The following is a 24,690-nucleotide window of genomic DNA, read 5'->3' as shown; positions in this document are numbered from 1 at the left end:
CACAGCCTCATCTAGAGCCCAGCTGAGACTCACATGCCCTGAGACTGAGGCTATGACATCCCAGGTCAAAATTCCTAGGACAGAGAATCCTGTTGTTCCAGCTCTAGCCAGGTGTCCATCCCTGGTCCAATCAACTGTTACTTGCCTAGGAACCCCAAGACAGTTCCCAGAGCCAGGAGCCCTGTGCCCTGTCGTGGATCCCCAGCCCCACTGCATTCTTCTCCAGCCTCTCTCTGAGGACAGCACAGCCCTGGGAGGAAACCGTCTCTAGCTAAAGCCCTGCCCGGGAGAGAGGAAGACGCCTTTCCCCTGGCTCGGGATCTCACACCTGCTCCTTGTCTCCCCAGCTTCATTGGCCTGGCCACAGTCCTGCTCAAGCCATTGTGGAAACAACCAAGCAAGGTCCTTTTTGTGAAGGATCTGACCCTGCTCAACCATTCCATGAAGCCCACAGATGTGAGTCAGGCCCAGGAAGGCCCAGGCAGGGTGACTGGAGGAATGGGGGCAGCTGGGGAAGCGGCCCACACCACAAGAGTGCTTCCTGCCTGGGGGGCCCCATCACACCGCCTTCCTCTCCTGACCACCCCCCTTGCCATCATCTGCCCCCACCACAACCCACCTATTTAGATGAATTGACCACCTTCCGTGGGGAGTCAACCACTGTGCTAGGCCCTGTGGTACAAAATTGCCTGAAGCCCATGGTGTGTTGGAGTATGCTGCATTCACAGTGACAGGCGCTCCAGCGCCCATGAGACAAGCTTCAGTATAGCAAGGCCACTGGCTGAGGTCAGGAAGGAGTGAACGATTTGTCTCAGGAGGTCATGGACAGCTTTACAGAGGGGTGATGTTTAAGACATACGGAAATGTAGGAAGACCACCCAAATGAGAACAAGCAAAGGCTGTTTACTCAGAGCTTGTGCTAGCAAGGGACTCGTTCATCATCATTTGTGTTTTGGTAGAGACTCAGAGGCAGCCAGGGGAGCGGGAGAGCTTCACAGTGGACAGAAGGGAAGGCTGCAGATGTGCCCTGATTGGAGGCTACAGGGGAGCCCAAGGCGGGCTAGCTAGAAACAGGGCCTCCCATGTGATTGGTTAGAGGGGCATGTTTGGCTCTCTCTGGTTGGTCCTAAGTTGGAAGTGGGGACAAAAATTAAGGCAGCTGCCAGTTATTAATCAAGGCCTGGCCATTTGGAGCTGATCATTATTGCTTGGCTTCCTGGATTATTGCTAGAGACAGTAGTCTGACCTCCTACAAGTCTGACTTGGAGCAGGCTGGCTTCCTGGGCTGGTTACTGTAGATAACAGGTTGGTTTCCCAGGCTGGTTGCTGCAGATGTGGATCTGAGTCTTATTTTATGTGTGGTTTGACCATTGTCCATTTGTATGCAGACAGTCTGTGACTTACAATGGATGGACACACGATATTGTTGACTTACAATGAGTTTATCAGGATGTGATCCCATCATAAGCCAAGGCGCATTCAGTCTGTCAGTTGAGTTGTAAGCAGAGGCATGAGTTTCCCCAATGGATAGGAGTGGAAGACCAGCCCAGACAGGGGCATAAAGTGGGTGGAGCAGGAGGCAGGATGAGGGAAAGTGTGCTGCACTGTTGGCACTGGGGGGGTGGGCACGTGGAGGTGGGAGAACTGAGGTTGTGTGGGCGACCAAGAGCTAGAGGTGAAGGGCCTTGTGGTCCACGCTGGTGAATTGCGATTTAACTTTGTTTTTTTTGTTGTTGTTTTTTTTTTTGAGACAGAGTCTCGCTCTGCCGCCCAGGCTGGAGTGCAGTGGCCTGATCTTGGCTCACTGCAAGCTCCGCCTCCTGGGTTCACGCCATTCTCCTGCCTCAGCCTCCCGAGTAGCTGGGACTACAGGCGCCCGCCACCTCGCCCGGCTAGTTTTTTTGTATTTTTTAGTAGAGACGGGGTTTCACCGTGTTAGCCAGGATGGTCTCGATCTCCTGACCTCGTGATCCGCCCGTCTCGGCCTCCCAAAGTGCTGGGATTACAGGCTTGAGCCACCGCGCCTGGCCTTAACTTTGATCATTTAGACACTTGGGGTGTTCAGGGGCCATCCTGGTGACAGTCTGGAGGCTGGGGGGGTCATGGGAACACATGAAGAAAGGAGCTCAATTAAAAGGCAGGAGTGTGCAGGGGCCCCACATGAGCTCATGAGATGTTGGGCTCAGGGAAGAACTGCTAGCATCTGTGTTCTGGGCTCAAGTCACCTCTCCCTCTCCTCCCCACTCTCCTGCATCCTTTTCTGCCACCATCACCACCATGTGGCTGCTTTAATCTACAAACATCCTCTCCACTGTAACCCATTGCTCTCTCCTCACCCATTTATAACCTCCCTCCACCCAGACTGTGCAGATGCCTGTGGTGTGGCCCCATCCCATGGCTAGCATCACGGCCCCCACCGGGAGGACCAGGCGTGAACCCAGCCAGACTGTGCAGGGCTTGGGTGCTGTGTCCTAGGATGGCGGGGTCTGGCTTACAGCTCCCCGGCCTTTGTCTTGCAGTGTACTGTCACCCTACAGGTGGCCCACATGAGCCACCGGGATATTGAGAAGACAGGTATGTCCTTCCCTGGAGCTTACCCTTAAGGGCTTACCCTGCCTTTCTCCATGCACAGCTGGATGGCTTCTTGGGGACCTTCAAAACCCAGCCCTTGAGGCCTACAGAAGGAAATGTGACCGGGCTAGGGTCCCTGGAAGCTACAGGGTCTAGATGCCAGATCTCCAGACATCTGGCTGAGGCCATCCCAATATGCCTATTTGTCACCTCTAGACATAAGACCCATAAGATACAAGACATAAGTCTCCAAGGGGCTGCAGAGAGATGAGGATGGTCATCTCCAACAGCCCCAGTGTGTGGAGCGAGGTCCAGGAATCCACAATTCCTGAGGGTGGAGAGGCCCATGGTAATGTTCTGCAGAGGACATGCATCCCTGTTGGGGCCTCTTGGCCATGCTTTTAGTCAGGAGACGGTCACTGGGGACAGAATGGTGGAATGGGGAAAATGCCTCAAACCTCCTGGGCCCCAGGCCTTTCAGCCCACCCTGGACTATGTCTCTTTAGGAGCTGAAGACCTCCTGGGCATAACGGCAAGAGAGGCGGCCAGGCAGAAACTGCTGGTCCCTGGCTCCACCGCGCACAGGGCTCTGTCCTCAAAGCCTCAGCACTTTCAGGTGAGGACCCTCCAGGTTGCAAGTTCATGTGACCCACCTGACACCCTTACTTGCTGTGTTCCCAGGCCGTCCTCACCCCTCCCCAAGGTCATGGTAGAAAGGCAGAGCTTCAGACCCAGCTTCAGGCCCTCAGATCCTTGCCACATCCCCTGCTCCTCCCGTGGCCATTCTGGAAACTTCTGCCTGTAGCTGAAGCCACAGGGCTCCAGTGAGGCAGTAGGAGGGCTGGCTGTGCATTGGCAGGCCCTGGTACCTGCTGGGGAAGCAGCGCAGATGACAGGGATCCTGCCCTCTCAGAGTCCTTGGTTGTTGACAAAATGCAGTAGGGCACAGGGAAAGTTAAATTAACTGTACAGGAGAGGCTGGGGAGTGAGGGGACCTGTGGGAAGGCCCACATTTCCGTGTGGATTCAGGAACCCTCATCCCATCGCTTATCAACTTCCCTCTGCCTTCTAGCCTGTGGCCTAACATTCCTGCCATGGTTTTACCTGCTCCCCAGCCTGCTCCTTGCCCAGGAGGCTGGGAGGCTCCTGGACCGCTCGTCTTCCTGCACCCAGCCAAGTCCTAGCTCTTAACATCACCCAGCTGCTCCCATTTCCCCCCAACCACTTCCATTCCCTGGCCTGAGCCACCACCATCTCTTCCCTGGACCACATCACAAGCCTTCTCCTGAACCCCCAGCCTCCAGCTCTCTCCTGTCCGTTCTTCAACCAAAATGGCCTTTCAAAGATGTCACTCTTATCACGCCAAGCACTTTCTTCAAAAGCCCCAGTGTCCTCCTCACAAGATCCAATTCCTTTTACAATGGCTTCCCGGGCCTTGATAACCCAAGCCTGTCTCTCCAAGCCTTTCCAAGTCCATTGCCTCTTAGCCTTCTCCCAGTGGGTTTTCTTTCTCCACTGTGGTATGGAGAGAATATTTTTTCTTTCTTTTTCTTTTTTTTTCTTTTTTTCTTCTTTTTTCTTTTCTTTCTTTCTTTCTTCCTTCCTTCCTTCTTTTTTTTCTTTCTTCCTTCTTTCCTTTCTCTTTCTTTTTCTTTCCTTTCTTCCTTTCTTTTCCTTCCTTCCTTCCTTCTTTCCTTCCTTCCTTCCTTCCTTTCTTTCTTTTCTTTCTTTCTTCTTTTTATTTGAGACGGAGTCTTGCTCAGTTGCCCAAGCTGGAGTGCAGTGGCACAATCACAGCTCACTGCAGTCTAGACCTCTGGGCTCAGGTATCCTCCCACCTCAGCCTCCCAAGTAGCTGGGATTACAGACAGGCATGCAGCACCACGCCCAGCTAATTTTTTGTAGAGACGGGGTTTTGCCATGTTGCCAAGTCAATCTGGTCTCAAACTCCTGGGCTCAAGCGATTCTCCCACCTTGGCCTCCCAAAGTGAGGAATTACAGGCATGAGCCACTCACTGCACCTGGCCTAGAATGTTTTCTTATCAGAACAATTGTGTCCCAGCTGGGGAAGGTGGGGCCAAGGTCCTCAATGTCAGCTCCCCATGTGTTCTCCCCTTAGGTTCGAGTGAAGGTGTTTGAAGCCCGACAGCTCATGGGCAACAACATCAAACCAGTGGTGAAGGTGTCCATCGCAGGCCAGCAGCACCAGACACGCATCAAGATGGGGAACAACCCTTTCTTTAACGAGGTGGGCTGAACGGGGCACCTCAGGCAAGAAGCCAGCCAAGGGCTGGACATCCCAGGCGGGCAGCCTGCAAGCTTGCTCCTTGACTAGGGTGTCATCATGTGTTTGTTCCACAAGCATTTACTGAGTGTCTCCTGAGGGCCAAGCACTGAAAATACAGAACAGGATAACTCAGAGCCCTGCATCTGAGCAGCTGGTGGGCTGGTGGGGGCACAGCTCATGAATCCATAAACAATTACAGTGGAGCAGATCGTGGTTTGCAGAGGTCTGGGAGCATTGTTATTGGAGGTCTGAAGCAGAGACCCCGACCATGTATGTCCCATTGCTGCTGGAGCCCCAAATGGTAGCACTGTGCCTGATATACAGTAGGTGCTCCATAAATGCCTGTTGAATTAATTAGTAAATAAACAAATAAAAGATAAAAGCACAGTGGAAGCTGGGAGGAGTAAGTGAGTAATGAGGCTGGGGGTGACGGAGAGGACTCAGAAGGGCTCCAGCAACCCTGCAGGAAGATTTTACCAGGGAAAGACAGATGAGGTGGGAAAAGATAATTCAGGAAAAAGGGATGGTGTTTTCAAAGGCCTAGAACCAAGCAAGCCGCAGACTTGACAGCAGAACTATAGCTATGGGTGTGGCTGGAGGAGACTGGTTGGAGGGGAGCCTACAGTGTGGGCTGGGGTCCCATCCTGGACACTACTCAGGAGCCATGGAGGACTTCGGCAGCGGAGTGACAGGCCTAGGTTTGCATTTGGGAAAGGAGTTTCTAGCTGCCACGGGGAGCAGGGACAGAGTGGACTGGCAGGGCAATCTAGAAGGAGGTGTGGGCTCAAATCTCCTTCCTAGGCAGCTAGCTGGGTCCTGAGTTCTCCAGGGATCTCCTACCATTCCCCATTCTGGGCAGAAAATCCTCCAGGAGACTGGGCGTGGTGGCTCATGCCTGTAATTCCAGAACTTTGGGAGGCCGTGGTGAGTGGATCACCTGAGGTCCGGAGTTCGAGACCAGCCTGACCAATATGGTGAAACCCTGTCTCTTTTGTAAAAAGACAAAAAATAGCCACACGCAGTGGCGGGTGCCTGTAATCCCATCTACTCAGGAGGCTGAGGCGGGAGAATCGTTTGAACCCAGGAGGTGGAGCTTGCAGTGAGTTCAGATTGCACCACCACACTCCCACCTGGGCGACAGAGCAAGACTCCCCCTAAAAAAACAAACAAACAAACAAAAAAACCTGGGAAATCCCTCTAGCAGCCCGGGAGACCTCTGCTTCTGGGGGAGCATGAGAGAAGTGGCACAAGTTGAGTATCCCTTACCCAAAATGCATGGTATCAGAAGTGTTTTGGATTTCAGATTTTTTTGGGAATCTAGAATATTTGCATTGTACCGGTTCAGCATTCGTAACATAAAAATCCAAAACCTAGAACGCTCCAGTCAGCATTTCCTTTCAGGGTCATGTTGGCACTCAGAAAGCTTCAGATTTTGGAGCATTTTTGATTTCAGATTTTTGGATTAAGAATACTCAACCTGTTATCGTAAACCCATTGAAATGGGTAAAGTATGGCCGGGCGCGGTGGCTCAAGCCTGTAATCCCAGCACTTTGGGAGGCCGAGACGGGCGGATCACGAGGTCAGGAGATCGAGACCATCCTGGCTGACACGGTGAAACCCCGTCTCTACTAAAAAATACAAAAAACTAGCCGGGCGAAGTGGCGGGCGCCTGTGGTCCCAGCTACTCGGGAGGCTGAGGCAGGAGAATGGCGTGAACCCGGGAGGCGGAGCTTGCAGTGAGCCGAGATCCGGCCACCGCACTCCAGCCTGGGCGACAGAGCCAGACTCAGTCTCAAAAAAAAAAAAAAAAAAAAAAGAAATGGGTAAAGTTGTGGGAAGAAGCACATTATTCTGAGCTTTCGGGTTTACTGGGTGCTTGGGTGAAGTGGTGGAAGAAATCGTCCACTCTACCCCAATTCTCTCTGCCTCAGATCTTCTTCCAGAATTTTCACGAGGTTCCTGCAAAGTTCTTTGATGAGACCATCTTAATTCAGGTGAGGAGCCAAACTGGTCCCCAGCAAGGTGTGTTTCTTGTCCCACTTCAATACCGGGAAGCGCTGCAGCTCCAGCCCCCACCCTTAGAGCCAGGGGCACTTCAGATTGTCTTCCTCACCACCCCCCAACTTTCTTCACCCCCTGGCACCCAGATTATTCATTCATTTACTCATTCACTCAACAAACGTTGTGGACTGCCAACTGCCCGGCCCTGAACTGGGCGCCAAGGTGAACAGGGCAGCCCCTTCCCATGTGCCAGGATTCTCAAGCCACCAAAGGCCCTTTTGAGTAGAATACTCCATTCCCTAACCAAAGGGAGCCCAGTAACAACGGTGAACATGTGGTTATCAGGTGTCTGCCATGTGCCCAGCACAGGGCTAAAGAGAACAAAGAGGCCTCTTCCTTTGAAGAATTTACATGTTCTTGGGAACAAAGGCACAGAAGAAACAACCAGGAGAGCATGTGACGGATAACGCTGAGTGCAACACCTTGCTTTATGTTGACTTGGGGCCAGGAAATTGACCTCTCTGATCAATTTCCTCATCAGTAAAATGGAATTAAAAATGTGAACCTCACAGGGTTCCTCTGGGAGTGAAGTGAGAGCACCCATGTGCAAGTGTCAGCCCCATTAAGAAGCATTCAACACGTCAGGAGGATCCCGGATGTGCCTTTGCTATTCCTCTTACAGGGGCTGAGGGAAATTGGGATCGTGAATAATTAAAATATTTCTGGGAACTCCCTTGCAGGTGGTGAACTCCTCAGTAATGAGATACAAAGCAGAGATCGGGAGATTTCAAGTGAGTACTGTACATGGGAGGAGGTTCGGTGAAACAGTTATAGCAGAGACCCACGCTGGGCTCAATGCCCAAGTCTAGGGAAAAGGACTGGGATTTTCATCGGCTGGGTGCGGTGGCTCACGCCTGTAATCCCAGCACTTTGGGAGGCCGAGGCAGGCAGATCACGAGGTCAGGAGATCGAGACCATCCTGGCTAACTCGGTGAAACCCCGTCTCTACTAAAAATACAAAAAATTAGCCAGGCATGGTGGCGGGTGCCTGTAGTCCTAGCTACTTGGGAGGCTGAGGCAGGAGAATGGCATGAACCTGGGAGGTGGAGCTTGCAGTGAGCCGAGATCACAGCCACTGCACTCCAGCCTGGGCAACAGAGTGAGACTCCGTCTCAAAAAAAAAAACAAAAAGAAAAAAGAAAGATCCACACTTGTATCCACCTACCAACTGGGTGACTTAACAGAAGTTATTCTGAGCCTCTACTTCCTCATCTGTAAAAGGGGGATAATAATATACTCAATCTGGAGGGTGATTGTGAGGATTAAAGTATATATAACATTTATAAAGCTCGGGGCGTCATGTTGATTTCCACACAGCCATGATACTATGGACACAGTTCAAATCTCTGCCTCCAAGAAATAGAAGCAGAGGATCCAAAAGGTCAGCTTATATGTTAGGGAAACTCAGAGAAAGATTGCTGCCTTTGAGGACAGAGTGAAAAGATGTGATTTGGAAAGACAGGCTGAGAGATTAGGAGAGTTTGCAGTCATGATGGACTAAACTAACATTCTCCAAATCCAAAAAGATCAGGAAAAGCACCAGGCGCGGTGGCTCAAGCCTGTAATCCCAGCACTTTGGGAGGCCGAGACGGGCGGATCATGAAGTCAGGAGATCGAGACCATCCTGGCTAACCCGGTGAAACCCCGTCTCTACTAAAAAATACAAAAAAAAACTAGCCGGGTGTGGTGGTGGGCGTGCACCTGTAGTCCCAGCTACTCGGGAGGCTGAGGCAGGAGAATGGCGTAAACCTGGGAGGCGGAGCTTGCAGTGAGCTGAGATCCGGCCACTGCACTCCAGCCTGGGCGGCAGAGCGAGACTCTGTCTCAAAAAAAAAAAAAAAAAAAAATCAGGAAAAGGTAGGTTGCTACGTTAAATACAGGATGCCCGGTTACATTTAATCTCAGATAAACAAAAAAATACATTTTAAATATAAGTATATCCCAAATATTACATGGCTTCTCACCAAATATTGCAGGGACATATGTGTATTAACCAAGTCATCATTGTTTATGTGAAATTTTAATTTAAGTGGGTCTCTTCTATTTTTATTTACTAAATCTACAATGTTAGTAAAGGGGGACCACCCTTGGAAAAAACATAGAGAGGGATTCTAGAAATGTTAGATGGTAGGAGATGAAAAATGTTGTGCTCTTGACAAAGGCCACCGCATGATTTCTAGACAGTGACCAGTGACATAAACTGCCTAAGTTATAGAGGTCAGAGAAAACCTGAGTTTAACCGAGCTTCTTTTTTTTTTTCCCTTTGAGATGTGATCTTGCTTTGTCACCCAGGCTGGAGTGCAGTGATGCGATCACGGCTCACTGCAGCCTCGAACTCCCAGGCTCAAGCAGTCCTCCCACCTCAGCCTCCCAAGTAGCTAGGGCTACAGGTGTGCACCACCATACCTGGCTAATTTTTAAATTTTTTTTGTAGCGAGTGGGTCTCATTATGTTACCCAGCCTAGTCTAGAACTCCTAGACTCAAGCCGTCCTCCCACCTCAGCCTCCCAACGTGCTGGGATTACGGGCATGTGCCCACCGCACCCAGCCGAGCTTATTTTTTATTTCTTTTTATTTTGGTATCATGAACTCCCATATCCTCATCACTCATCTTCATCAATTCACAGTCAATTGTGTTTTACCTACACCTAGCCCCCTTCCCCTTCACCACTGAATTATTTTGAATCAAATCTCAAGCATCATATCATTTTATCTTTCTACATTTCAGTATGTATTGCGAAAACATAAGGATTTTATTAAGCATAACCACATACAATTATCACATCTAAAAACCTTCATAATTCCTAGGTAGCATTAAATACCTAGTCAGTGTTCAAATTCCCCTAATTGTTTTACATATTCCTTTTACACTTTGTTCAAATCAAGATTCCAGGCTGGGCACAGTGGCTTACACCTGTAATCCCAGAACTTTGGGAGGCCAATGCAGGCGGATCACCTGAGGTCAGGAGTTCAAGACCAGCCTGGCCAACATGGCCATCTCTACTAAAAATACAGAAATTAGCTGGGCATGGTGGCACATGCTTGTAATCCCAGCTACTCATGAGGCCGAGGCAGGTGAATCATTTGAAACCAGGAGGTACAGGTTGCAGTGAGCCAAGATTTTGCCACTGCACTCCACTCTGAGCGACAGAGAGAGACTCTGTCTCATAAAAACAAAAACAAAAAACAAATCAGGATTCCAAACCAGATCCATTCATTGCAAGTGGTTAATATGCATTTGAGTTTCCTTTTACTCTGTTGGTCCTCTCTGTTCCCCCCACTTCCTCTTCTTTTTTTTAATTTGCAACTTATTTGTTAAAGAAACTGGGTAGTTGGACCTGTAGCATTTTCTCTGGTCTGGGTTTTGCTGATTTCATCTTCAGGGGATCATTTTGCATTCTCCCCACCCCGCTTCCCTATCTAGAGTTTAGATCAGTCTCAACCAATGAGTTGGCAAAGGGACTTTAACAGAAGGCACAGAATGTCTGCTGGTCTCTCATTTTATGTTGTTAACAACTAATGATGATCACCGTCTGGATCTGTTGCTTCACTAGAAGTGACTGAGTTTTTATTCTGTATTTTTATTTTTTAATTTATATATATATATATATATATATATATAGAGAGAGAGAGAGAGAGAGAGAGACAGAGTCTTGCTCTGTCACCCAGGCTTGAGTGCTATGGTGCGACCTCGGCTCACTGCATCCTCTGCCTCCCGGGTTCAAGCGATTCTCCCGCCAAAGCCCCCCAGGATAGCTGGAACCACAGGCATGCGCCACCACGCCCGGCAAATTTTTGTATTTTTAGTAGAGATGGGGTTTCACCATGTTGACCAGGCTGGTCTCAAACTCCTGGCTTCTGCCTCCCAAAGCGCTGGGATTACAGGCATGAGCCACCGTGCCTTGCCCTGTTTTTTTTATATTATGGATTTATTGAAGTGTCATTGACATACAATGAATTGTACATATTTAAAATGTGCAATTTGATATATTAAAAATATGTGCACACCCAGGAAGAAAACATCATCACAATTAAGATAATGAATATACCCATCACATCTGTCACCTCCAAAAGTTGCCTAATGCACCTTGGGAATCACTCCATCTCATTCCCCATCCCATCCCCTTGCATTCCCAGACAATCACTGATCTGCTTTCTGTTATTATGCGAACGTTTCTTTCCTAGAGTTCACATTAATAGATAAGTATTTCCTTTAGTTCTTATCAATAGAATCATACATTCTCTACCCTTTTGTGCCTGCTTTCTTTCCCTCAGCATTGCTATTCTGAGATTCATCCATGTTGTTGCATTTGTCAGTAGTGCATTCCTTTTTACTGCTGAGTAATAGTCCAGCGTATGGATGTACCACAGTTTAATTATCCATTCCCTTGTGAATGGACATTTAGATTGTTTCCAGTCTATAATGAGGCTGTGTAAACATTTGTGTACAAATCTGAGTGTAGACATAAGCTTTAATTTCTCTTGGGAAAATATGTAGAAGCAGAATGACTAAATCATACGGTAGGTGTATGTGGTACATGTTTAACTTTTTTTTTTTTTTGGAGTTGGAGTCTTGCCCCATCACCCAGGCTGGAGTAATGGCTTGATCTCAGCTCACTGCAACCTCCCTCTCTGGGTTCAAATGATTTTCCTGCCTCAGCCTTCCAAGTAGTTGGGATTACAGGCACCTGCCACTACGTGTGGCTAATTTTTGTATTTTTAGTAGAGACTGTTGACCAGGCTGGTCTCGAACTCCTGACCTTGTGATCCACCTGCCTTGGCCTCCCAAAGTGCTGGGATTACAGGCGTGAGCCACCGTGCCCAGTCAACTTTTTTTTTTTTTTTTGAGACAGAGTCTCACTCTGTCACCAAGGTTGGAGTGCAGCGGTGCAATCTCAGCTCACTGCAGCCTCCACCTCCCAGGTTCAAGCGATTCTCCTGCCTCAACCTCCCGAGTAGCTGGGATTACAGGTGCATGCCGCCATGCCTGGCTAATTTTTGTATTAGTCTGCCTCGGCCTCCCAAAGTGCTGGGATTACAGGTATGAGCCACTGCACCCAGAGGTGTATGTTTAACTTTTTAAGGAAATTTTCTAAAAGTTTTTTTCCAAAATTCCAAATAGGTTGTGCCACTGTACATGCCCACCAGCAGTGTACTAGAGTTCCAGTTGCCCCACATTCTCCACAATACTTGATCTAGTCCATCTTTTCTATTTTAGCCATTCTAACGGTGTGTAGTAGTATTTCGTTGTGATTTTAATTTAAACCTTCCTGATGACTAATGATGTTGAACATCTTTTCATGTGCTCGTCATCTGTATATCTTCTTTGGTGAAGTGTCTGTTCAAACCTTTAGCTTGTTTTCCTTGGATTGTTTGTTTTCTAACTATTGATATATGATTTGCTAATATTTTCTTCCAGAGTATGACAGCCCGTTCATTTTCTTTCTTTTTTTTTTTTTTTTTTCGAGACAGAGTCTTGCTCTGTCACCCAGGCTGGAGTGCAGTGGCACAATCTCGGCTCACTGCAAGCTCTGCCTCCCAGGTTCACGCTATTCTCCTGCCTCAGCCTCCCCAGTAGCTGGGGCTACAGGCGCCCGCCACCTCGCCCGGCTAATTTTTTTGTAGTTTTAGTAGAGACGGGGTTTCACCATATTAGCTGGGATGGTCTCGATCTCCTGACTTCGTGATCCACCCGCCTCGGCCTCCCAAAGTGCTGGGATTCCAGGAGTGAGCCACCACACCTGGCCAACAGCCTGTTCATTTTCTTTTTTTTTTTTTTTTTTTGAGACGGAGTCTCACTCTGCCGCCCAGGCTGGAGAGCAGTGGCCAGATCTCAGCTCACTGCAATCTCCGCCTCCCGGGTTCACGCCATTCTCCTGACTCAGCCTCCGAGTAGTAGCTGGGATTACAGGTGCCCGCCACATCGCCCGGCTAGTGTGTTTTTTTGTTTGTTTGTTTTGTTTTTTGTTTTTTTTTTTTTGTGGCCGGATCTCTGCTCACTGCAAGCTCCGCCTCCCGGGTTTACGCCATTCTCCTGCCTCAGCCTCCCGAGTAGCTGGGACTACAGGCGCCCGCCACCGCGCCCGGCTAGTTTTTTTTTTGTACTTTTTAGTAGAGACGGGGTTTCACCGTGTTAGCCAGGATGGTCTCGATCTCCTGACCTCATGATCCGCCCGTCTCGGCCTCCCAAAGTGCTAGGATTACAGGCTTGAGCCACCGTGCCCGGCCTTTTTTTTGTATTTTTTAGTAGAGATGGGGTTTCACCGTGTTAGCCAGGATGACTTGATCTCCTGACCTCGTGATCCGCCCGTCTCGGCCTCCCAAAGTGCTGGGATTACAGGCTTGAGCCACCGTGCCCGGCCAGCCTGTTCATTTTCTTAACGGTGTCTTTCAAAAGCAAAAATTTTCCTTTTGATGAAGTCCAATTTATCAAGCTTTTCTTTGATGGACTGTGCTGTGTTGCTGTATCTAAGAACACAGTATGGGTGGCCCTAATGTTCCGTAGCAGCTTGCCCCACATATGTCACCTTCCATCCCGAACCACATTCCTCAAACCTCTGTGTTAGAAACTGTCTCCAAGGCGAAAGAGAAAACCCGTAGTTTCTTTATCAACTCCTACCTCTTACCTTAACCATCCTCTTCCCCAGGAGCAGTGAGCCCTTCCCGGACCCAGGAGTAGGGTAGAGTCGGGCTGCATTGGCCGAGGGGGTGGCACAGCGCAATGTTGAGGACATCTTCCATGCAGGCTTTCTCACTGGCTGGTTGTAAGACTTTGGGCACCTCTCTCAAACTCAGTATCTTCCTCTGCAGAGTAGAGGTGATAATAGGCCTACCTCCCAGGCTGCTGTAAAGATGAAAGGAGTTAGGGCAGAGAACATACTGAAGCCCCAACAGCTAGTAGTTGGGTCAGGTTAGTTGATATTACAAATCTTGGCTGCAGGCCCTAACTAATTCTCACCCCACTCTTGTCTTTCCAGACAGATATTGGGTTTATCTACCATTCTCCAGGTAGGTAACACTTACGGCAAATATGTATGTCTTCTGAGAAAAATCAGGCCAGGGGTCAGAATACCTTAAAATCCCCATACGTCCGACACATGGGTGGAGGGAAGTATTAGAAGTTGTAAATGATTTTCTGTATTTGATAATATTTTACGGTACATTGTGGTATTTTATTTTACCTTATGTTTTAATTTAATTTTATTTTTTGAGATGGAGTCTCGCTCTGTCACCCAGGCTGGAGTGCAGTGGCTCGATCTCGGCTCACTGCAACCTCTGCCTACTGGGTTCAAGTGATTCTCCTGCTTCAGCCTCCCAAGTAGCTGGGATTACAGGCATGCGCCACCATACCCGGCTAATTTTTTATTTTTAGTAGAGATGGGGTTTCACCACGTTGGCCAGGCTGATCTCGAACTCCTGACCTCAGGTGATCCACCCACTTCAGCCTCCCAAAGTGCTGGGATTACAGGCGTGAGCCACCGCGCCTGGCCTGTTTTACTTTATAATAGTAGCATCTTTCTCCGAAAAACTCAGGGCATCCCTTTCGGTCAAGTGCTGGCCTTTTATTACCATCCTGGGTTAGATTTCTATTTTTTGAGGCCAGTATTGGAAGATTAAAGTTTGAGTGGAAGTTCCCACCCTACCTGGCTATAACATACACACCAGGTTGAGGAAAATGGTTGCCTCTACAGTGCCTGGTTCCAGACCAGGCCACAGTGAGAACAGTAGGTTCCCAAGGCATAAACAGGGGTCCCTGTTCCTAGAGGCAACAGCTGGCAGCCTTGTGAGCACGCTATCATTGCTTCATGGTACACGTGACTCCCCTTTTCCTCTGCCACTGGGTAGAACACAGGATGCCTGAGACGTATTTCCACCTTCCCCTCCTCCTAAAACAAAGGCTGGTTTCAGGGGAGAGGGAAGGAGGCTGGAGGCAGATCTCCCATGGCCCCTCTGCCTCTCCAGGTCACACACTCCTAAGGAAATGGCTAGGCCTCTGCCAACCAAATAACCCCGGCAGTGGTGTGACAGGCTACCTGAAAGTCACCATCTGTGCCCTCGGTGTGGGAGACCAGGCCCTGGTGAGCTGCCCCTAATGCCCCAGGAACCTATCCTATCCTGGCTGCCTCCTGGGGGCACCCCTGAGCCTCACCCTGGGCGTTGACCATCAGATCTCTCCTTGGTCCGCTGAGCCACTGTGGGGTCTCTCCTTTGTCTGCTGAGCCACTGTGGGGTCTCTCCTTTGTCCGCTGAGCCACTGTGGGGGTCTCTCCTTTGTCCGCTGAGCCACTGTAGGGTCTCTCCTTTGTCCGCTGAGCCACTGTAGGGTCTCTCCTTTGTCCGCTGAACCACTGCAGGGTTGTCCCATCCCCCTGCACCAAGTGGGAGGTTGGGGAAGCAAAGTCTGGGGTCCTTACCTGTGACCTCCACATGACCTTGACTATATCAGCCCTCTGGTCCCTCCAGATAGATCAAAAGCAGCTGTATGGGGCCGATGACACCGATATTCAGATCTTCAAGTCAGCGGTAGTCCCGATCAACATGGCTTACTTACAGTTCTTCATCTACTGCGCAGAGGACCTTCACCTCAGTGAGAGTCCGGGTGCAGGGGAGGGAGCAGCCCTAAGGTTCCCTACACGGTGGTACCCTGGATCCTCATGGAATGTCCTCATTCCTTTTGATACTAAACTACAGTTTGGGGTAGGGGGACAGGGTGAGACTGGAATGTCCCGAGACTTGTCCTGTGGAAGTGCCATGGACACCCTTTCAAATGGGCCTCACACCCCCGGCCTATGACGGCCAGATGCAGACTCAAGGCTCCCTATGTCCCCCCACCCCACGCCATTGTGTGGAAGAAGAAGGGGCGCGGTGGTAACTGGAGACAGGTCTGCCCGGGGGGCACCCCTCTAAATTACAGGGGAGGGTTTTCAGTTGTTCTGTCTCCACTCTATTCCCTCCCCCTGAAAAAATATGCTGCTGGCTCAGATGTCTTTTAACTTGTTGTTCATAGAGAACCAGCAGTCAGTGAATCCTCAGTTGGAGGTGGAACTAATTGGGGAAAAGGTAAGTGTAGAAATGTTCTGAGACCTAGAGAGACTGGCACCTAGAGAAAGTAGTGTGGAGAGGAGGGTGGCTCGGTAGGCAAGACCACAGGAGTCATCTCCCAGTCACCCACTGAGAGAAGCATGCACCCCTGCACCTGGACCTCTGTGCAGGTGGAGGCCATGTCTTATTCTCTGCATGCCAGATGCCCCCCCCAAACCAAATACATGTAGAAGAATGAGTGCATGAGTGAAACATGCCAAAGAGTGAACAACATTGAAACTGTCACCATTCCTCAGTTTCTTCATGTGTAAACGAAGGTTCTGGGCGAGAGAGTTGCTGACATTCCGTGAACCTCTATGAATACAGAATAGCATTTTCCAAAGTGTGCTGTTGGGTGTCATGGGTGAAAAAGGGTCCTATGTTCAGATTCGGAGAATGCTAGGTTAAAGGTAAATAGATTTGTTTCCGTATTTGCCAAGCAGAATTTCTACCACATTCTATTTTTTGCAAGCAAGTCATTAAATCCAGCCCACACATAAGCAGAGAGAAAATAGTGTCTATCTTTTGAAGGGAGGAGTACCAAAGAAATTGTGGACATAGGCCGGGCGTGGTGCCTCAAGCCTGTAATCCCAGCACTTTGGGAGGCCGAGACGGGCGGATCACGAGGTCAGGAGATCGAGACCATCCTGGTTAACACGGTGAAACCCCGTCTCTACTAAAAAATACAAAAAACTAGCTGGGCGAGGTGGCAGACGCCTGTAGTCCCAGCTACTCGGGAGGCTGAGGCAGGAGAATGGCGTGAACCCGGGAGGCGGAGCTTGCAGTGAGCTGAGATCCGGCCACTGCACTCCAGCCTGGGTGACAGAGCGAGACTCCGTCTCAAAAAAAAAAAAAAAAAAAAAAAGAAATTGTGGACATATTTAAAACCACCATACTGAGTATGTCCCAGTGAGTGGTTGGGTACCTCCAAGGCTAGGTGAAACGTTCTCAGGTGGTAAGTGACACACGGTTTTCAAAAATTTTGATACTTCTGTGTTCATCTTGTGTACCTTAAAAGGTTTAATAAGGCCAAGTAACACTTGGTTTCACAGATACCACTGCTTAAAAATGAAGTCAACTGATGGTTTTGAAAGAGGCATGCTGCTGCCATTAGCTGTGTTTTTACCCATTTTTCTTTTGGAATCTTAGAATTTATCTAGCAAAATCTATGTGTATACACTCATATAGTAAGGTTAGTAGCCCTACAGCTGTTTAAAAATGAGGTCTATTGAAAGCTGACTTAAGGAAAAATATGAGGAATCTGAATCTGGCAAACACTTCGGATAAGTACACAAAGGACTGGTGCTGTTGCTGCTGAGAAGTTGTGCAGGTGTCTTGAGAGCAGGGATGAGCCCGAGCACGTCTGTGTGCAGACAGTGGCCACCGGGGGCTGGACAGGAAGAGCTGGAAGGTGAGGCCAGTGGAGGGAGGAGGGGCAGGCTGGCACCAACACTGCTTTGGCACATTCCAGCTCAGGACGCACATGCAGACGCAAACCGACAACCCGATATGGAACCAGATCCTGACCTTCCGGATTCAGGTATGGCTCCTCCATCATGCCCACTCTTCTCCTACATCCCCTAACATAGAAGGGAAGTTTGGATGGTTGTGTGCGGGTGAAGACAAGAGGGTGGGGGCCAAGAAGCATGGCAAGGGGGACTCTGCCTGATAGGGAGCATGAGGAAGCCCAGGACATATTATGGAAAACTTTACCTTTTATAGCTTTACTGAGTTATCATTGACATACCTATGTCAATGGTATGTATGACTTGTAGATATTTAAAAGGTACAATTTGGCCGGGCACTGTGGCTTACACCTGTAATCCTAGCACTTTGGGAGGCTGAGGTGGGCAGCTCACTTGAGCTCCAGAGTTTGAGACCAGCCTGGCCAACAGTGGCGAAACCCAACTCTACTAAAAAGATAAAAATTAGTCGGGCGTGGTGACATGCGCCTGTAGTTCCAGCTACTCGGGAGGGTGACGCAGGAGAATTGCTAGAACCTGGGAGGTGGAAGTTGCAATGAGCTGAGCCGAGGTGGTATCACCTACTTATCTGAGCAAAGACCAGCTCAGTAGGTGATAACAGCCTGTTGCCCAAGCCAAGCCACTGCATTCCAGCCTGCGCAACGGGGAGAGTCAGTCTCAGAAAAATATAAAAGAAGAAAGAAAGAAGGAAGGAAGTAGAAAGAAAGAAAGAATGAGTAGCTGGGACTATAGGTGCCTACCACCAAGCCCGGCTAATTTTCATACTTCTAGAAGAAAGAAAGAGAGAGAGAGAGAGAGAGAGAGAAGGAAGGAAGGAAGGAAGGAAGGAAGGAAGGAAGGAAGGAAGGAAGGAAGGAAGGAAGGAAGGAAGGAAGGAAAAAGGGAAGGAAAGGGAAGGGAAGGAAGGAAAAGAGAAAGAGAAAGAAAGGGAGGGAGGGAAGGAAGGAAGGAAGGAAGGAAGCAAGGAAGGAAATGTACAATTTGATACATTTTAAAATATGTACACATCCAGGAAACCCACCATTACAATCAACATGATGAATATATCTACAACCTCCAAAAGTTGCCTCATGCCCCTTGGGAATCCCTCCCTGTGATTCCCGTTCCACCCCCTCCCATCCCCAGGCAACCACCAATCTGCTTTCTGTTACTACGGATTAGCTTGCATTTCCTAGTGTTTCATAGAAATGGAATCGTTCAGTAAGTATGCTTATTTGTTTGACTTCTTTCACTCAGCATAATTATTCTGAAATTAATTCATGCTGTTGCTGTGTATCCGTGGTTCATTCTTTTTGTTGCTGAGTAATATTCTATTGTATGGATGTACCACAGTTTGCTTATCCCTTTCCTTGTTTATGATCGTTTCCAGTTTGCAGCTGTTACAGTGAATCTGTAAACACTTGTGTGCAACCCTTAGCATAGACATATGCTTTCATTTCTCTTAGGTAAATATGTAGATGCAGAATGACTAGATTCTGGTAGATATATTAAGCAATGATTGGGTCATACAACTGAACTTTCCAGAGAACTTAAATGTGCCCTTTCACCCACATATAAAAACAAAACAAATCCCTTTAAAGACCCATTTTAAATGATAATACACATTTTCTTATCTTCTCAGCAACTTGCCCTGAATATAATTAGAGCTTTTCATTGATGGCCTGGAGCCATTACGGGAACATAGTTATTATCCTGGGCTATCTGCAGTACTGGGCTACTTGTTCCTACACTAAATGGCTCCCAGACGCTTTCTTTGTGGGATTCTGTAGTCTGATTTTGATCACCTTTCAATCTGTCTCGTCACCTATCAGCTGTTGTGGATGACAGTTCTCTTGAAGGTGGAGCCTTACTGGCCTTTTGACTCTAAGTCAGGCTTCTAAGAGCTGTGTGTAAAATCAGAACACAGTTCTGAGAGAGAACTTGAGCTCTCTCATAGGTGCAGGCACATAGAAATTTGTGTGACACGGATTTGGCAACCCAGAGAGTGTTTTGCTTCCTCATATGTTGTGAAATACAAAATTAGCTAATGAGCTCTCCTTCTCCCTCCTGTGAACTCCCCTCCCTGATGCTTCCAGTAGTTACCCAGTCTGCCTTCTTGTGAGTCATCATTTTCAACCATTCCTCATAATCCCTGCCTCCTTGGATGATTTTATGGACTCTGAAAGTAGGAAGACATTTCAGAGGAGGCCTAGTCCGTCCGCCATCCTTGCCAAGGTCCCTCCCACCTTTTCCGGCCTGTGGTGAGGGCACAGGGCTAGGATCCTCAGATGCTCTGTGGCTGTTCAGAGCCTTGGGAAATCCTCTTTTTTCATCTTCTGTGTTCATTTTTTTTTTTTTTTTCTGAGACAGTTTCACTGTTGTCACCCAGGCGGGAGTGCAATGGCGCGATCTCGGCTCACTGCAATCTCTGCCTCCTGGGTTCAAGCTATGAGTAGCTGGGACTACAGGTGCCTACCACCAAGCCCGGCTAATTTTCATACTTTTAGTAGACACAGGGTTTCACCATGTTGGCCAGGCTGGTCTCAAACACCTGACCTCAGGTGATCCGCCCGCCTTGGCCTCCCACAGTGCTGGGATTACAGGTGTGAGCCACCGTGCCCGGCCATTGTCATCTTCTTACAGGCTCAGAACCAATGGCACAGGCCAGGCCCTCCCTCATCCTTGAGAGAGGCCGAGGCCTTCCAACATTTGAAGACGTCCAAACACCCCCTGGAACCTCATCCATTTTCCCCAGAACACAGTCTCCAGGGTGGGGCCCTTTGGATACTGCCCTTTGGAAATGCAGCAGGCGGGTGTGAACCGCACTCTGAAGAGGCAGAACAGCCAACCACACAGATGGTAGCATCTGAGGCCAGGTGGTCAGAGAGGGAGCAGAGCCCGGGGCACTGCAGAAAACTGGCCTGTGCCAATGGTCAGTCCGAGGGCCCCAGGGCAGAAGGGGAGGCAGCACACTAGATGAGGAACTGAGAAGCAGGAGGAGAATTATTAGCAGGATGGATGGAAAGGTGGTTCGGCCATAAATCTGAACTTGGACGATTCTTAACTTTGGAAAACCTGGATGCCTTCTGGTGCCCACCTCTCCCCTTCCAATGTCCTCCCTTAGCCTGGAAATTTCCTCCTTTCTTACTAACTAGCTGCTCACCTGGAAAGCCCTTTCCTCTTCTCCTTGGCCCCTTAGCTGTCAGGACCCGGGGAGAATTGGATGAAGAAAATGGAAAGCTGGGAGGTTCCCAGCAGCACCCCAAGAACTGCTGTAAGGAGAAGAGGCCCCAGCGGAGAGGACTGAGGATTTGGGGTCACGCTCTGGCCTCAACCCTGCAGCTCTATTTTACACATGGACACATGGATGTTTTTTCTTCTATTTATTTTTCTCTTTTTCTTTCTTTCTTTTTTTTGAGACAGAGTCTCACTCTGTTGCCCAGGCAGGACTACAGCAATGCAATCTCAGGTCACTGCAACCTCTGCCTCCCAGGTTCAAGCAATTCTTGTGCCTCAGCCTCCCGAGTAGCTGGGACTACATGCACGAGCCACCATGCCCAGCTAATTTTTTTGTATTTTTGATAGAGATGGGGTCTCACTATGTTGCCCAGGCTGGTCTTGAACTCCTGGCCTCAAGCAATCCTCCCACTTCAGCCTCCCAAGTGCTGGGATGACAGGCGTGAACCACCGCATCTGGCCTCTTTTCTTTCTTTCTTTTTAAAAATAATTAAGGAAACTATATTGTAGAGTGAAGATAGGACACAGAAACTTGGGTTGGAATCCTGACTCCACCCCTTACTACGTGACCTTGAGCAAGTCCCTCTGCCTCTCTAGGCCTCATTCCCCATCTCTTTATAGGGACAATCACAGCCCCCACAGGGTTATAGCAGAGTGGTTAGGGGCTCTGAGGCTTTGGCGACTGAATGTAGCATGAGAACTTCAGGAGCTCAACCTCTCTGATCTCAGCTTTCCCATGTGAAAATGGGAATAATCATAGCACCTGGTTCAAGAGTTTTTTAGGAGAGCCCACTCAGCTGGTCTATGGAATTTGTTTAGCACAAGCCAGGGGCAACAGAAACCTCCTAAAGAGGCAGCTATTATTATTTATTCTTTCTTTTTTTTTTTTGACACGGAGTTTCGCTCTTGCCGCCTAGGCTGGAGTGCAATGGCGTGATCTTGGCTCACTGCAACCTCCGCCTCCTGGGTTCAAGTGATTCTTCTGCCTCAGCCTCCCGACTAGCTGAGATTAAAGGCATGTGTCACCATGCCCAGCTAATTTTGTATTTTTAGTAGAGATGGGATTTCTCCATGTTGACCAGGCTGGTCTCGAACTCCTGACCTCAGGTGATCTGCCCACCTTGGCCTCCCAAAGTGTTGGGATTACAGGCTTGCACCACCGTGCCTGGCTTATTTATTCTTTGAGGAGACAGATATACCACTGTTTAAAAAGTTGATGGCTAGACATGATGAAGACATTCCGGGCCCATGGCCTCTCCATGAGATGGTTTGGTGAATGTGCATTCAGACTGAAAGGGGACGTGCGAGGACAGTAATATCTACCAGTCCACAGTCAGGGCAGACTCAGGTGTCGCAGGTCCTGAAGCTTATGCAATTAGGGGACTTTTTTTTTTTTCTTTTTTGAAACAAGGTCTTGTTCTGTCACCCAGGTTGGAGTACAGTGGCACGATCATGGTTCACTGTAGCCTCAACCTCATGGGCTCAAGCAATCCTCCCACCTCAGCCTCCTGAGTAGCTGGGACTATAGGTGAGTGCCACCACACCCAGCTAATTTTTGTATTTTTTGTAGGGAGAGGATTTCATCATGTTGCCCAGGCTGCTCAAGTGATCCGCCCACTTCAGCCCCCTAAAGTGCTGGAATTACAGGTGTGAGCCACCATGCCTGGCCAGAGGGCCATTTTAAAAACACAAATACAAAACGATCATATGACAAGTTCCAGGCCCCTCCCAGGACCCTGCAAGGGGCCCATTCAAATGGGAGGCCCAGCTGGGCGAGATGGCTCACACCTATAATCTCAACATTTTGAGAGCCTGGCGCAGGAGGATTGCTTTTGACCAGGAGTTCGAGACCAGCTTGGGCAACATAGTAAGGCACCTGTCTCTACAAAAAAAAAAAAAAAAAAATTGTTTTTAATTACCCAGGTTTGGCAGCAGGTGCCTGTATAGTTCCAGCTACTCAGGAGGCTGAGGCAGGAGGATCGCTTGAGCCTGAGAGGTGTAGGCTGCAGTGAGCTATGATCATGCCACTGCACTCCAGTCTGGGTGACAGAGGAGGACCCTGTCTCAAAAGAAAACAAACCCCCAGAAAACAAATAAGAAGCCCTAAAGCCAAAGCTCCATCAGCCTGGTTGGAAATCCAGCTTTTCTATGATTAAGTGGCTCGCTGGTACCTGAGCCAGGAGTTGGTCCCAGACCCGCGACTCCTTACCTGTTCTTAAAATCTCCACGAGGACCAGACCATCCGAATGTGTACCCACCACTCCTCTGTCCTTCCCCCGACAGCTACCCTGCCTCTCCAGCTACATCAAGTTCAGAGTCTTGGACTGGTGAGCAACCTGGTGGAGGGTGAAGCACACAGGGAAGGAGGAAATGAGAGCTGGGCCAGGGGCTCAGCCTGAGGAGTGTTTCTCTCCAGCCACAGGAAGGACTGCTCGGATGAGATTGGGACTGCCAGCCTGTCCCTCAACCAGATCTCGTCCACCGGAGAGGAGATCGAAGGCAAGCAAAGTCTCGAGCCCACGTCCCACACCCCTCGTCCTGCGCCCGACCCTTCTCACTCTCTCTCCTTCCAGGCGCGTACTCTGGCTTCCTGCCCTGCTTTGGCCCCAGCTTCCTGACTCTGCACGGGGGTAAAAAGGCCCCTTTCAGGATCCAGGAAGAAGGCGCTGTAAGCTTGTCACATCAGCTCTAGGGGACAGCGGAGGTGGAGCTGCCCCCAGTAAAGCACTAGGGCCTGGGACGTGCCCTGGTTTCTGTCCCTCGGGGTCTTGGGGAGGACGTCATGAAGCCTGTCCATGAGCAGCCACGTGCATGTGGGACAGGCGTGGGGGCACCAGAAAGGAGCAGGCGGAAGCTCTGGGCTTTCCCTGAGGAAGGGGCTTTGAGAGGAAACCATGGTAGGATTTTCAGCAGGCGGGAAGGGCGCGCAGGACAGAGGACACAGCACAGGCAAGTGTGAGGAAGCACGAGGTTATTCAGGAACGGCGGTAAATGCCAGAAACCCAACTCACACTGTCTTAAACCCAGGGAAAAACAAGACTCCTGTCTGCCTGGATCTACTGTGCATCCCAGTTTCTGACAGTGCAAAGAGGCACTGGGAAGGAACGAGGCAGGGAAGGATGCTGAGGAAGAACCACAGGCACTGGCCCTCAAGGCCACTGGGAGGCCCTCCCTCTCCTTTCCCCACCCCACCCCGCCTCATTCCCTCCTCCCGCAGTGAGGCCTCCGGGCTGGGAACCTCACCACACCGCCTCCAGCGGGGAAGGCCGGGGAGGCGTTCTAATTGGCCTCCTTACGGCCTGTGTGCTCCCCTCGGATCCCTGTGGCCAAGGAGGCGGGGCGGGCTCTGATCGGCCCGGCGGGGAGCGCAGACTCAGTGATGGCAGTTCCCACCCGGCCGGAAGCATTGTGGGAACACAGTTCCCACCCGGCCGGAAGCATTGTGGGAACACAGTTCCCACCCGGCCGGAAGCATTGTGGGAACAGGGGCCTCCATGGGGCAGGCAGGTTCCCAGGGTGCAGAAGAGGGCTCAGTGCCCAGAGGTTTCCTGGCGTGGAGGTGTCTGGAATTCTCTGGGATTGTGGTTGGAGTAAGCCCCGGGCAGGCAGTGACTGGACAACCTTGTCTTTGCCTCAAGGGTTTCAGAGGAGATTGGCCTGTTCTTTTTTTTTTTTTTTTTTTTTTTTTGAGACGGAGTCTCGCTCTGTCGCCCGGGCTGGAGTGCAGTGGCCGGATCTCAGCTCACTGCAAGCTCTGCGCCCGGGTTTACGCCATTCTCCTGCCTCAGCCTCCGAAGTAGCTGGGACTACAGGCGCCCGCCACCTCGCCCGGCTAGCTTTTTGTATTTTTTTTAGTAGAGACGGGATTTCACCGTGTTAGCCAGGATGGTCTCGATCTCCTGACCTTGTGATCCGCCCGTCTCGGCCTCCCACAGTGCTGGGACTACAGGCTTGAGCCACCGTGCCCGGCTGGCCTGTTCTTTTTCTCTC

At 49.8% G+C, this 24,690-nt stretch overlaps 1 protein-coding gene across 1 annotated transcript in view; it reads left to right on the top strand.

Moving 5' to 3' along the window:
* Positions 1-24,690, top strand: part of FER1L5 (fer-1 like family member 5) — a 68,129-nt gene that overhangs the window by 4,640 nt on the left and 38,799 nt on the right. The window contains exons 4-17 of the mRNA XM_025353504.1: positions 348-456; positions 2,520-2,574; positions 3,078-3,187; positions 4,691-4,819; positions 6,790-6,852; positions 7,600-7,650; positions 13,897-13,927; positions 14,882-14,997; positions 15,383-15,506; positions 15,927-15,979; positions 17,472-17,540; positions 22,984-23,027; positions 23,117-23,199; positions 23,274-23,368. Of these exons, the coding sequence (XP_025209289.1) occupies positions 348-456; positions 2,520-2,574; positions 3,078-3,187; positions 4,691-4,819; positions 6,790-6,852; positions 7,600-7,650; positions 13,897-13,927; positions 14,882-14,997; positions 15,383-15,506; positions 15,927-15,979; positions 17,472-17,540; positions 22,984-23,027; positions 23,117-23,199; positions 23,274-23,368 (1,132 nt within the window). The remainder of the gene's footprint in view (positions 1-347; positions 457-2,519; positions 2,575-3,077; positions 3,188-4,690; positions 4,820-6,789; positions 6,853-7,599; positions 7,651-13,896; positions 13,928-14,881; positions 14,998-15,382; positions 15,507-15,926; positions 15,980-17,471; positions 17,541-22,983; positions 23,028-23,116; positions 23,200-23,273; positions 23,369-24,690) is intronic.

The sequence above is a fragment of the Theropithecus gelada genome, chromosome 13, assembly GCF_003255815.1.
Source record: "Theropithecus gelada isolate Dixy chromosome 13, Tgel_1.0, whole genome shotgun sequence".
Classification (NCBI taxonomy): Eukaryota; Metazoa; Chordata; class Mammalia; order Primates; family Cercopithecidae; genus Theropithecus; species Theropithecus gelada.
The sequence above is the reverse complement of the archived record's forward strand: the minus strand, read 5'-3'. Positions and strand labels throughout refer to the sequence as shown.